The following is a 15,105-nucleotide window of genomic DNA, read 5'->3' as shown; positions in this document are numbered from 1 at the left end:
GTGTGTGTGTGTGTGTGTGTGTCTGTGTGTGTGTGTGTGTGTGTGTGTGTGTGTGTGTGTGTGTGTGTGTGTGTGTGTGTGTGTGTGTGTGTTTTAATTTGTTTTTATGTGTGTGTACATGTGCCTGTGTATGCGTGTGTACTGTGTATGTTGTTCAGGGGAATAGCAGCGACCAGCGCATGGTGAGTGTGTTTCACACACTAGCGATACAGAGAGCACACTGAGCTAGCAAAGGCAAATGGCTAACAGTCCTTGTCTCACGTTGCGGTTCCATGTGGGACAGAAATACCATAATAACATCGCCGCGCCGTCGGCAGCAGCGGTTTTCTGACCCTTTTTTATTTTAATCGAAAGCTGTCGATCGTACCTATTGATTGAGCACCAGCTTCCCCCCGAACCGTGAAGGAACATCCTAGAAAACCTTGTGACATTTCAGAATTCATAAGTGTGCTTATGAACCCGTCTTCTGTTCCTGGGGAAAAAACCTTCCTTTTCAATGAAGCTTTTCCCAGTAATGTAAAGTTTCCAGTCAGGTGCCATGGGTGATACATAGCTCTGTCCTGAATAAAGAAAATGTTGGGGGCTTCAAAGCTTCAGCGCAAATGATCATTATCAATATTCTAAGCTTCGCAATGACGGGGATGGGGGGGGGGGGGGGGGGGCGGGGGGAGTACCTGCTCCTCTAACATTGCCTCTCAATATTATGCTAGCAAGAGACAAAGGCAAAATCGGACTTCAAGATTTTTCTTCTTCTTTTTTTATTAAATTAAATTGGCTACAACAATGTGCAATAATAAAATAAAATAAAGTAGCCATAGTCTATAAAAATGAAACTGCTCATAGGCATAATGAAAATGAAATAGTCGGTGCAGCCTATGCCAAGAAATTTAAATATATAAAATCAAGACCATGTATTTGTTGACAGCAGTGGGCGAATCCACAACATAAATTGGCTTATCGCTCTACAGGCCTAATCAAAGTGAAATCGGTTGCTTGTGAGAAGAAAAAATAAATAAGGCCCTCGTCAGTGGGTAGACCTTTACATGGCATCTTAAATAATTCATGGAAGTGCTTCTGTTGCTTTAGGATTAACATGAACCAAAATAACATGTCAGTCGTTTGAGGCTTAATAAAAGCACAATAAATATACATGAAAAAAGCTATAAATAGAATTGTGCCTTCGCTTTAGTGAAGTGATCAAACTACATAATCAACCATCAAAGCGAGAACATGAATCACACCTAACTAGAATAGCTTCTGTGGTCTAAGCCTGAACGCAAACTAACATACCTGGAGCTTTGAATATGACTGTTCAACCCGCTTTAGGTTGTGTGACATAAAGACAGACGTGTCCATATTCTTTGGTGACAGGGAATTTCTCGTTTTAAGATAAGATAAGATATTCCTTCATTGATTCCCTTGGGGAAATTCAGTTTTACTTACAATAAAGCTTTAGAAAAGAAAAGTGCTCTTAGGGGTTCAAGTGGCAATGATGGAAAGCAAGCGCGTGGCTATGGGAGAGGATACCATAGACATATATAAAGGCTAGATGACTCACTCACGCTGTTGGCCAATGGAGACCGACATTCCACATGGTGGCCATCTTGCCACAGGCAGCACGCCCACTCATAACATGAATGTCTATGGTGCATGTACTATCGAAATAACCATAGCTTGTTACATTTTCAACCGATTTTCAAACGGTTTGGTTTGTTATAAACGTCAGAGATGTAGTTATAATACTGCATACTTATAATGGACTTTCATATGAAAATAATTTCAACATGTGTGTCCAAGCATCCTGAATCATAGCCATGTTAATAACGTTTGTAATAAACCAAACCGTTTGTAAATCGGTTGAAAATTTAGCAAGCTATGGTTATTTCAATAATACATGGACCATAGACATTCATAGTCATTCAGGCAGCATAGGCGTGCTGCCTGTGACAAGATGGCCGCCGGTGAACTACACTGGAGACTCCGCCTTGCACCATCTAGTTATATATATCTATGGAGCCCCGGTGTGGAGCACAACACCCAGAATGCCTTGCGGTCCGAGGAAGACCGAGCGTGCGGGAGTGCGGAGGCACGACCGGCATTTGTAAATACCACTACGGCACAGAGGCGGTCCGACAGACAGAGGCACGACGGACATTCACAGATTGATTTGGTAGTTTGTTCCATAGCAGCCAATAGTTATTACAAGCATCTTTTTATAGACCTTTTCAGAAGTATTCTGTTGCTATGGGAACAGTGTTGGCCCCTGTTTAATGCCTTTCAGCAACTGTCTTAGATCATGGATTGTGGCTTGATTCAGCACATTTTACCCATAAAACGTTACAGTGTAAACAACTCACCATCCCTGTTCTTAAATGATTGATTTACCCTGAAATGTTTGAATGATAATGGTTGTGGCTTTGATTCAATGTAGACGACCATCATGCTATGTATCTTGGCTTTTCTAACTGCAGTCAAATGGGTCTATTGTGGGTGTGTCCTCCACACCAGGGCTTCTATCCTCTCCTGCGTGGCTACGGTTGACACAGTACCAAAGATCATTGGCTGTAGGCCTATGTGGCCTCATGGTGATAGCATCAATCTGTCAACAAGTCGACCCATCAACCCACTCTTCTCCTAGCTTGCTAACTGACATTAGAGCTGGTATAGTGGTGTTGTCTTTTATTATTATAACAGGAATAGATTAGTATTAAATGCCAACACCACCATACCAGCTCTAATACTGACACAAAACATGGGCAAGCCAGCCAATTAATTCATCATGTTAGCACCCTAGCTAACGTTGGCAGGTCAGCCAATTAATTCATCATGTTAGCACCCTAGCTAACGTTGGCAAGCCAGCCATTCATCATGTTAGTAGGCTAACTGACGTTAGCTAACTAGCAGAAAAGCATAACGGTAGGGCCACTGTCTCAAAATCTAGGAGTTTATTTGCACCTGTGAGTTCATTTTAAACAGTCCTCCAGTTCCTTCTGAACATATCCGTTACCTACACCGCCTTCGACCTGTCTTTTAAACAGTCCTCCAGTTCCTTCTGTTATTAATTAAGTGCATCAACTGAAAAGTTTTATCCACATCAACCACCAGTGTCTCACAAGAAACACTTATTCACAGATACTGTAATGGAAAGAGAGTCATAACTGATGCTGTAATCTCATTCATTGCTCCAGTGGAAGGGGAAGGATTTAAATGGTTAATTAAAACACTGGAGCCAGGGTATACACTCTGCCGAAGCAAGATATCACCTGTTCGCGGACAGTGAAGTACAATGACATAGGCTACGGGATGTTTTTTTAAGTTCTAAATATCCTTGTTTGAGAAGAATATATTAATGTAAAAAAAAAATAAAAATAAAATAAAGGTATTCGATTACTGATTTTGCCATCAATTACCATGGCAACGACTGAGGCTTTGAAGCATTCGGGTCAGCCCTAATGGCACAACACTGGCACAGATCATGCCGGTCACGGGACAGTTCCCATCCTGGTCGTGCTGGCTCCAGAAACCAGAAGGTTGTGAGACTACATGGGTGGATAGAACTGTATGCTGTTACAGTGGTCCTGGTACGTCTCACACTCGCTGTGAGGGGTTCGCTTGGGCTACTGTTCCCCTGGAGGAGGGGAGGGGCCTGCCAGGAGTCTCTGATTGGAGGAGAGGAGCCGCTGGGTCGTCCTGGCCGAGACGCCGTCTCTGATTGGAGGAGAGCAGGGTGGGAAAGGACTGATTCAGGCTGAGTCATCTTTCCTCTCACTTAACACTGCTCACCTGGCCCCTAGAGGAAGATGATGCAGGTTAATTACAGTAGGGACCTGAAATGCTGTGTGGAGCAGCAGAAAAGGTTGATGATAGCTGCAAAGCTGCTACAGTTTTTCACAATTGTTAACACACAAAAAGCGAAGATTCGGCACAATGTGCACAACCTTCACTTCATGTACCAATCACTCAACCCATTTTGGCACTATACTTTACACTCCCTTATCTGCATTAGACTCGGATTTTCCTTCTTTACACTCTGAGGTCAATTACACGTCACCTTGTTGTCAAAACACTACACACAATGTTGCACACATTTCTCAAGTCAAATCTCAACGCATCCACCTACAACACACAAATATTCAAAGCAGGCCGGTTTACAGTACTGTATTGTTCTCTGTGTGTACCCAAATAAAACGTTTTTTTTTTTTTCGTTTTTTTGCTGCATATTTGTGTGCTGTTTTATGTTTGACTATGAAAACAGTAGGCCTACACTGAGACATTTTACAAAAGGAGAAAGGGCTCATTCTCCAGAGTCATTGTCATTCATATGGTGTGTTCCATTTCTACGATTGTGTTTGAAATTTTGCACTTCAGTGTGCTGTAAATGCTTGGTAGTGTGCAGCAAATGCTTAGTTGTGTGTACGCAAGGAATGGTATTCGTGTATAATCATTTGAAAATATAGCTGTGTGTACCAAATGAAAACACGAGTTCCATTTTGTGAACAGTTAAGAGATTTGAGGGCAAAGAGTCATCTTGCAAAGGGAGTGTCAGGTTTACCATTTTGTGTGTGAGGCAGTTTTGAGAAAGCCGTTATTGTTTTGTGAGAAACGTGTGTTAACAATATTGTGAAAAACTGTAATCGGGGGCCGGTTGCACCCTTACATTCAAACAGATTTTCCTCATGGAATATAATGTATTTACCTTGGTTGTAGAGAGTCTTTTTTGTTGCTTGTCAAGGCCTGGGATCAACAACACCACAGCACACACCTGAGGGAAAACAAAGGACAGACAGGGGGTTAGTTATTAGAACCCACAGAGTGCAGCCAGTTCTGTCACACAGTTCAACTGCTCCTCTTCTCCCTGCTGCCTCATTACTATTCATGCAACAGACTATAAACACTCAGCTCACTATCGCCAGGAGAGGACGAGAAGAGGAGAGGGGAGAAGACACGATAGGGGAAGAGCGGAGAGGAGAAGATAAGAGAAGAAGTAAATCACGGAGGAGAGCAAGCTGAGAGTGAGTAGAGAGAAGCAGTGAGAAATGCATTAGCGCCGCTTTTACATTTCCAGAGGAGAGCAGGCTGTTTTTGCGTATCGTTACAGTCTGTGTGTCTGTCTCCCCGCCGGGTGCTCCGCGTGCCCCTGGAGGATAGCCTCCAGTCTGACCAATCTAGTTAGACGATAACCAACCGCTCTCATCTCCTCCATAATACATCTTACTTCCCGGGTCGATACAGTCGGTCACTTCTGTTGTGAGTGAGCTTCGTCGGGCCTTGAGAAATGAGGATAGCAGGCCCTTTTAGTATGAATGAAAGCATGGATGTCAGAGATCAAAGAGCAAGGTCAGAGATCAAACAGGAAAAAGGAGGAAACTCATTTGAGGAGCCACTCTGCGTGACCTCCCCGGGTTCTGCTAATAGAAGCGAAGGCCAGACCATCACACAGTGCAGAGTAAATCTGCAGACTGTGGCATAAAGGGAATAACAATAATAATAATAATGCAACTACTCCTCCACACACAGACAGGTGTACACAGACACACACACACACGCATGCATGCACGCACGCACGCATGCACACACACACACACACACACACACACACACACACACACACACACACACACACACACACACACACACACACACACACACACACACACAATGCAGTTGTGATAGAAAGAGAGATATGGAGGGAGAGGGATCGTGGACAGATTCAGACCCCATTTCGTCTCTTGTTGTCTTCCTCCCTTCTCTCTCTCTCTCCTGTCTCATCCCCCTGTTTCTCCTCTTGTTGTCCTCCCTTCTCTTTCTCCGTCTCATCCCTCTGTTTCTCCTCCCTTCTCTCTCTCCTGTCTCATCCCTCTGTTTCTCCTCCCTTGTCTCTCTCCTGTCTCATCCCCGTTTCTCCTCTTGTCCTCCTCCCTTCTCTCTCTCCTGTATCATCCCTCTGTTTCTCCTCTTGTTGTCTTCCCTTCTCTCTCTCCTATCTCCTCCTTCTGTTTCTCCTCCCTTCTCTCTCTCCTGTCTCATCCCTCTGTTTCTCCTCCCTTCTCTCTCTCCTGTCTCATTCCTCTGTTTCTCCTCTTGTCCTCCTCCCTTCTCTCTCTCCTGTCTCATCCCTCTGTTTCTCCTCCCTTCTCTCTCTCCTGTCTCATTCCTCTGTTTCTCCTCCCTTCTCTCTCTCCTGTCTCATTCCTCTGTTTCTCCTCTTGTCCTCCTCCCTTCTCTCTCTCCTGTCTCATCCCTCTGTTTCTCCTCCCTTCTCTCTCTCCTGTCTCATTCCTCTGTTTCTCCTCCCTTCTCTCCCTTCTCTCTCCTCCCTCTGTCATCCTCTCTTCTCTCTCTCCTGTCTCTCTTCTCCCTCTGTCCTCCTCCCTTCTCTCTCTCCTGTCTCTCTCCTCCCTCTGTCCTCCTCCCTTCTCTCTCTCCTCCCTCTGTCCTCCTCTCTTCTCTCTCTCCTGTCTCTCTCCTCCCTCTGTCCTCCTCCCTTCTCTCTCTCCTGTCTCTCTCCTCCCTCTGTCCTCCTCCCTTCTCTCTCTCCTGTCTCTCTCCTCCCTCTGTCCTCCTCCGTTCTCTCTCTCTCTCTCCTGTCCCCTCCCTCTGTCCTCCTCCCTTCTCTCTCCTCCCTCTGTCCTCCTCCCTTCTCTCTCTGCTGTCCCCTCCCTCTGTTTCTGCTCAAGTCATCACGGTCATCAAGGACACAGGACATAAATCTGGACGCAGCTCCGCAGGGAGACGGCTGAGGAGTGGCAGCTACACCTCAAAGACAAGGATGCAGATACATGACTGCAACAACAAGACAAAACCACAAACCACAAGGTTTATTGGGGGTATTTTAAACATGAATGATTCCACCGGTTTCTACTCCATAGAGCTGACGTCAACTAAATACAATCTGCAGCCCTGACCTGTACTGACCTGTATTCAATAAGTTCTTATTCCCTTATGGAATTTAAATGTCTGATTTCATTTCTCTATGATTCATGTTGTAACTGTTTTTAACTGATTGCACTGCACATTGTGTTGTTGTTCTATTGTGTTGTACACTCAGCAGTTCTGTAAATGAGGTGGCCTCACCTCAGAGCTCACCTGAGTATAAATAAATTTTTCTATCAATTGTGTATCTTGTATTTGTCTTAAAGTGGAACAATGACCATCATGGTAACTGGTAAATTGACTGCATTCATAATAACAGCTTTTATCCAAAGCGCTTTACAACTTATGCCTCACATTCACCCATTTAATCACACATTCACGGCGGAGGCGACCATGCAAGATGCCAAGCTGCTCATCGGGAGCAGTTAGGGGTTAATTGTTTTGCTCAAGGACACTTCGACACGCTGCAGGGAGGAGCCAGTATCGAACCGGGAACCATCTGATTACCAGCCGACCGCTCAACCTCATGAGCCAGTGTCACCCCAGTCATGAGACTAGTGTTGGAAATTAGCCTTAGCTGTAAAGTCATCTAGACAGTGCATCTGATGGTGTTTTTCTTTTATTATTATTATTATTATTATTATTATTATTATTATTATTATTATTATTATTATTATTATTATTATTATTATTATTATTATTATTATTATTAATTATTAATTATTAATTATTATTATTATTATTATTATTATTATTATTATTATTATTATTATTATTATTATTATTATTATTATTATTATTATTATTATTATTATTATTATTATTATTATTATTATTATTATTATTATTATTATTATTATTATTATTATGGTTTGGTTTGGTTTGGTCTGTTTTTTGTTGTGTTTGGTTTGGTCTGGTCTGGTTTTATTCTGGGAAAATAAACAAATAAACATCACAATATGTCGTCCACCCAGAGGAGAACATGTGAGAGTATAATTAAAGGCTACACTTGTTTCCAACATCCTTGATGTAAAACATGACAAGACATGACAAAGTTGTCAAACATGCCATAAAATACAAAATAAAACACTGTTAGAGAGCGAGAAATAGAGAGAGAGAGAGAGGGAGGTGGGGGGAGAGGGTGAGAGAGAGGGAGGGGGAGAGAAAGAGAGAGGGAGGGGAAGAGAGAGAGAGGGAGGGGAAGAGAGAGAGAGAGAGGGAGGGGAAGAGAGAGAGAGCGAGAGAGAGAGAGAGAGAGAGAGAGAGAGAGAGAGAGAGAGAGAGAGAGAGAGCTACCCCTGTCCGTTCGGAAACCGTGCGCTGCCTTGTGTTCTATTCAAAGAATCACATTTTATCGTTTTCTGTGATTCTGAAATTCATAATTTTCCACGGTTCCGCGCTTGGTGAGAAAACAAAAACGATGACTAACTAAATAATCCTACAGCAAGCTAGAGCAAATATGACTTTAGTTTTTTTTTTTAACTGGATTATATTTTTGTTTGATATGTAGTGGGAGACTATTCCATAGTACTAATACTTGTGTAAAGAAAGTAAGTTCTTGCCGTGGTGCACGTTAGCTCAGGTACTACTGTACACGTGACCTGATAGCACAAGTAATAGGCTACTTTAGCTGTGAGTCATTTAGATGCATGGCAGCAACGATACAGAACACGTGATTCAACTTCTGCTTGTTAAACCTAAGCTCAACTGGCAGTAAATGGACTTGCCTGAATTGTGGAGCCCCTACATCAAAACTATATGGTTTGCCACCATCACCTGCAGTTTATTCTGGAGATGTTGAGATAGACCACTATACCACACTGAGTTTTGCACAGTCAAAATTACACTGTAAGAATGCTGAAACAAACCGTTTATTTTATTTCTGGTATTAAATGCTCTGGCTTCTCCGTTTAAAGGAACACGTCAACTTTTTGGGAAATTAGCTAATTTGCCATCGACCCTGGAGTTACAGTAGACAAGCAGATACATACCCTTTTCTTCTCTGTGCATGCATTAGGCTTAGGGAACAGCCGCACCGTTAGCCTAGCTTAGCGTCATTCACTGGAAGTATGTGTGCCAGTGTAGCCTAGTTCCCAACAGTCACCCCCAATACACTCCAAATACAACTCCAAAACGTTCCTGTAAACATGTTGTGACCTGTGTATTTACCACGTGGATAAAAAAATAAATATAAATTTGACATTTTTGTTTTCTAAGCAGATATACTCTGAACATATTTTTGCCGAACCACTGCTGCCTGGGTGCAGTGATTTCATCACCTCAAAAGCCCAGTTTTTCAAAAAGCAACAGGGCTTTTGAAAAGAAAATACAGAGTATATATGTGCTGAGAAAACTAAAATGTCTAAATATTATAACTTTTTTTTCTCCACGTGGTAAATACACAGACTCACAACATATTTACAGGAACCTTTTGGAGTTGTATTTTGAGTGTATTTCGTGACTGTTGGGAGGCTACACTGGCACACCTACTTCCACACGTACAGTACTTGTCTAACTCCAGGGTAGATGGCAATAAGCTAATTTCCCCAAAATTTGGCGTGTTCCTTTAAATAAACTCAAAAACCTTTACTGGCTCTGGTTGTTTTCCCCCCAGACATTCAACTACTTTTGCAGCGATCTGCCTTGATGGAATAGAATTGCAGGACAGCACTGTCGTATAAACAGGCAAATTAAACATCTTATCGCACTCTCCTATAGCGCATTTATCATCCAGTCCACCATAGTAAAAACCTGGGCAACAGAGCCAAAAGGAAAAATACCTATTTGTCATTTTGATTATAGTGGTGACAGCCAAATGTCTGTCTCCTTCCCCCCTCAGAGTTCATCTCTCGGGGTTGATTCTGTGTCTGATAGTGGTTCATCAACAGGGGAGGACAGTGGTCATCCATCATACGGTCTGGCCACCTGTTCTGCCAGCGGGAGAGAGGCCGGCCACAGGGGGGCGGCAGTGGGAGTCGGAGGGGGACAGGGCTTGGCACGGCCGCACCCCTCCTGCCCAGAACACTGTCCCAAAGTCAGTTGAAGGTGAAATACAAGTAGGACACGCGGTGGGAGGAGCACTGTCATCACACGCACACGCACACCCACACACACACCCACACACATGCACAGACACACACCCACACACATGCACGCGCGCAGACACCCACACACATGCACACGCACCCACACACATGCGCGTGCACCCCCCCCCACACACACGCGCAAACACACCAACACAAAGGCATGCACGTGCACACACATACACACACACTCTCACACACACGCATGCACGCACGCACACACACGCACACACACACACACACACACACACACACACACACACACACACACACGCACACACACATACACACAGACACACGAGCAACAAGGAGATTCCACCATGCATCATCTTATGATCTGGTGATGGTGATCAGTCAGTATGGTGCCGTGCATAGAACAACGGTTCAACGTCTTCATCAGAGTAGAGCGCACTCAAAAATGTTTTGTCAAAATGTGCACACAACCACGTATCATGAACACAAAACACATACACAAAAATGTATGGTGAAATATGTACGCACGCACGCACACACACACACACGCACACACAAAAACAACAAATGTGTGCATAACATGTGTGTGCACACCCTGCTTCTTCAAAGACTCATTGGGGCTGTTATGATTCTTAATTAAACGTGGATAAATTCGATGTGGATTACACATACAAATGACACACAACAGAATTAAGCACATGATTCACATATCACGAGACTCTCCAGAAAGAAAAGCAATTGTACGGCAGAAAGGCTGGCAGCCCATACAAATAAAGGGAAGCCTGGACCATGACGTAAGGCACCTGAAATGACATCATGCAGCTCACGTGATTGAAACGTGCTGACCTATATCCCCTGAGAGGATGCCAATCTCAGTATTTGTAAACAACAACAAGTCATCAATGTCGAGGCTAATTGTATTGACATGGCTATAAAATGTCCGCTTAAATCTTCTGGTTTCATAAGGAAAGAAGTGCGGGCGGATCAGGGGAAGACAAAGGGCTTTTGAATGTGCAAACACCCACAAACCCACCCCACACTGACGCGCTCCCAACACTCACCAGATTGATCCGTGGGGGAACAGCGGCCTCTGCTGAGCGTCCAGGGTAGCGCACTCACAACAGCCAGCCACGGTGTACTTCCCGGCCCATTCATAATTTCTCACACACTGCCTCCCCCTGTTTCGACCTTTTCTATCTCTTTCGTGTCACCTCTCTGCACCGGTCCCGGCTCTTGATTCGGAGGATATCCATGACGACACTCTGAAAACAGACCAGCTCTTTAACATAATTGTGTCCACGACGTCATTGTGTCAACGTCACAAGTTGACAAATAGGCTTCTTGGATATAGACAGTGGCACGGGGTAGTCTGGTATTTTACGCACGCACAGCGTGATGATAAAACAGTCTTTTTTTTAGAGGCTAGACGAGCCTTTTTCAGATACAAAAAAAAATTCAGTCTGGCTTCCAAGCCATCTGGAAGGTTACTGTGGAAACAGCGATGCCATGGCAACGGTGACTATGGTTACCGAGGAAACGATCGTCGGCGTCGCCATGGAGACTGCATCACAGCGGTGATATTTGAGGCATCCCGATCCCGAATAAAGCATGCGCGCTCCATCTTTGATCTGTGTGTGTGTGTGTGTGTAATCCAATAATGAGACACGTGTCTCCTGTGTTTACATGGAGCCCTTTACACATTGAAGATACTATAAGAGGTTATAGTCCATAATATCACGAATTACATGGGATTATTTCTTCCAACACTATATCATTGAGACTACTGTAGACGTTTAACGCACAACAAATGGAAAGCACCGATAGCGGTCAAATTTAGATAGTATATGCTGAACTGTGTATTTTCTTCTGACTTACATACATCACATGTGCTTGGATACACCACACGTATCTATATGAACCCGATAATTATACATGGGCTATGACGGACGAATCACGACTAACGATAGTGCCCCCCCCCCCCCCCCCCCCCCAACAGGTAAATAATTCATTCAGAGCAGAGGACTAGGGCAGAACAATCACCCGGGGAGAGACAGGCAGCCTAATAATACCCGTGGCTTTGGAAGAGCTTTCTCCCCGAGCGCGGAAAATTATGAATTTCAGAATCACCGAAAACGATCAAATGTGATTCTTTGAATGGAACACAAGGCAGCGCGCGGTTTCCGAACGAACAGGGGTATCTCTCTCTCTCTCTCTCTCCTCTCTCTCTCTCTCTCTCTCTCTCTCTCTCTCTCTCTCTCTCTCTCTCACTCCGTCTACCGCTGCTTACACACGCTGGCGCGCACATGGAGCCAGCGGCGTACGTGTTGCATCATGTCACACTCCTCCCTCCACATGTGTTCAGGCCCACCGTTCTTTATTATTATAAAACTACACATCGGTGAATATCTTTTTGCTAATGTTCACGCTGTTCTCCGAGTTGTCTTGCGTTGTTGACAAAAAGTCTTGCTGTTTTAAGGCGCTGTTGACGCCATGCTCCTCTATAACCATGTACTCGCTCTTGCTCAGCGAGGAAGAGGAGCGAGTCTTCCTCAGCTCCTCCGTGTCGTCTGCCAGAGGCTGACAGCTGCCGACGTGCAAGTACTGCGCCTGCTCCTCGCCCTCCGTCTCTCTGTGGTAGAAGTAGTTGAAGTTGGAGACGATGACGGGCACGGGCAGGGCGATGGTCAGCACGCCAGCGATGGCGCACAGGGACCCCACGATCTTCCCCCCGATGGTCACGGGGTGCATGTCCCCGTAGCCCACGGTTGTCATGGTGACCACGGCCCACCAGAACGCGTCGGGGATGCTGCTGAAGCCGGAGTCGGGGTCGTCGGCCTCGGCGAAGTACACGGCGCTGGAGAAGAGGATGACTCCGATGAACAGGAAGAAGATGAGCAGACCCAACTCGCGCATGCTGGCCTTCAGGGTCTGTCCCAGGATCTGGAGTCCTTTGGAGTGGCGGGAGAGTTTGAAGATGCGGAACACCCGGACGAGCCTGATGACGCGCAGGATGGCCAGAGACATGGCCTGCTGTCCGTTCCCCTGTCTCTCGGCCAGCTCTGTGCCCAAGGTGATGAAATACGGGATGATGGCCACAATGTCAATGATGTTCATGATGTTTTTAGAGAACACGGCCTTGCTCGGGCACGCGAAGAAACGCACGAGCAGCTCGAAGGAAAACCAGATGATACACAGCGTCTCCACGACAAAGAACGGGTCCGAGAAAGGACTGGTGACATAGGGGAGCGTGCCATTTACCATGGGCTCAACGGCGATGGGGGTCCTTATCGTCCCTGAACTCCGGTAAGGTCTCGAGGCAGAAGATGACGATGGAAATGAGAATGACCAGGACGGACACTATGGCTATGCCACGCGCGGGACCCGAGCTCTCCGGGTATTCAAAGAGCAGCCACACCTGTTTCTGAAACTCGTTCTCTGGCAGAGGCCGCTCCTCCTCCTTTATGAAGCCCTCGTCCTCCCTGAACTTCTCCATGGCCTCCTCGCCCAGCTCGTAAAAGCGGATCTCCTCAGAGAAAATGTCAATGGGCACGTTAACGGGTCTCCTAATGCGCCCACCTGACTGGTAATAGTAGAGGATGGCGTCAAAGCTCGGCCGGTTCCGGTCGAAGAAGTACTCGTTCCTGAGAGGGTCAAAGTACCTCATCCTCTTCTTGGGGTCCCCCAGCAGGGTCTCCGGGAACTGGGAGAGAGTCTTGAGCTGAGTCTCGAAGCGCAAGCCGGAGATGTTGATGACCACCCGCTCGCAGCTGCACTCGTGGTCCGGTTCGTAGCGGTCCAGAGAGTGGCCCGTGAGGGCCGCCGACTCCTCCAGCATGTTGTCACTGCACGCCACCACCGTCATCACGCCGGTCTCCGTCTCGCTGTAGCCCTGGTTCACCAGGGTGTCGCCGCACCGGGTCTTGGTTGCGCTCGGCGGGGGGGATTGGAGGAGGCTGAGGTGGTCGTCCATGCGCGCGCGACGGGATGGAGACGCATACAGGGGCAGCAGCCGCGCCCCCTCCGCGAGCCCCGGTCAACCACAGCTGCCGCCTGCCACCGCCACAACCTCTCATCCACCGTCTCTCTCTCTCTCTTTCTCTCTCTCTGTCCCCCGCGCGCTCAGTCTCTACACTTGGTGTTCCCGCCCACGGTGAAAGAGCTTGGTTTATAAACAGGCGTTCCACCCGCCCATTGGCGTACTGGCGCGCTATATACCTTTCCGTTTCTCCTGCCAATCCAAGAGCGCACCGAGACACACAAGAAGCCACAGACACGGGGCGTCACTGAACACCACCCTTTGGGCGTGCCCACCCCTCTCGCTTTCTTTCTTTTTCTCTCTGCCTCTCCCCGTCTCTCTCTCTCTCTCTCTCTCTCTCTCCTCTCTCTCTCTCTCTCTCTCTCACTCTCTCTCTCTCTCTCTCTCTCTCTCTCTCTCTCTCCATCTATCTTGCGCCACACACACACACACACACACACCAGACAGACAGACAGACAGACAGACAGACAGACAGACAGACAGACAGACAGACAGACACGCGCGCCCGTAAGTGAAAGTATTCAGTCTAGCCGGCTACTACACATGTTTCAAGGTCAGTGTGCATAATATGCTATTTAAAGTGATTACATTTATAGCACAGACTGTTTTTCAAACGACACATTCGAGGGACAGCCCACATCATTTGAGACGGCAAGGGTAACGCAACGATAATAAGTTGTGATAGTCAAGTGGAGCTGTGTTGGTTTGGAAAAAGTAACAATCACCGCTCTTTGTTAACATGGGACATTCATTTTTTTAATATTTTTTATTATATAAGCTAACGAGGAATGATGTAATAACGATATATAAAGCTTTCTGAAATGAGATGGCTAATTGATGCCTCCTTCCCAGGAGCGCGACTGGACCACATGCGAAAGTGATGAGAAGCAGACATAGGGGTTGGAGAGGTGGGGGCGGGGCGATGTGGAGCAACAGAGAGAGAGAGAGAGAGAGAGAGAGAGAGAGAGAGAGAGAGAGAGAGAGAGAGAGAGAGAGAGAGAGAGAGAGAGAGAGAGAGAGAGAGAGAGAGAGAGAGAGAGAGAGAGAGAGAGAGAGAGAGAGAAAGAGAGAGAGAGAGAGAGAGAGAGAGAGAGAGAGAGAGAAGAGAGAGAGAGAGAGAGAGAGAGAGAGAGAGAGAGA

General features: G+C 46.1%; 1 protein-coding gene and 1 long non-coding RNA gene across 2 annotated transcripts; both read right to left on the bottom strand.

Annotated features, from left to right (window-relative positions):
- Nucleotides 1–692: 692 nt before the first annotated feature.
- LOC311243911 lies at nt 693–11,876 on the bottom strand. Its single transcript, XR_014620682.1, has 3 exons — nt 10,991–11,876; nt 4,697–4,762; nt 693–3,790 (listed from the first exon to the last, which is right to left on the bottom strand). It is a non-coding gene; the product is annotated as an uncharacterized lncRNA (long non-coding RNA).
- A 97-nt stretch (nt 11,877–11,973) lies between these two features.
- On the bottom strand, nt 11,974–14,086 carry LOC311244529 (potassium voltage-gated channel subfamily A member 3). Its single transcript, XM_084334084.1, is given in 2 exon segments — nt 11,974–13,209; nt 13,211–14,086. Coding segments are annotated over 2 exon segments (1,581 nt in total). The 5' UTR covers nt 13,900–14,086; the 3' UTR covers nt 11,974–12,317.
- Nucleotides 14,087–15,105: the final 1,019 nt, after the last annotated feature.

This window comes from Notolepis coatsorum (genome assembly GCF_963971535.1).
Source record: "Notolepis coatsorum genome assembly, chromosome: 17".
Lineage (NCBI taxonomy): Eukaryota > Metazoa > Chordata > Actinopteri > Aulopiformes > Paralepididae > Notolepis > Notolepis coatsorum.
This window is presented reverse-complemented; position numbering and strand designations above follow the sequence as displayed.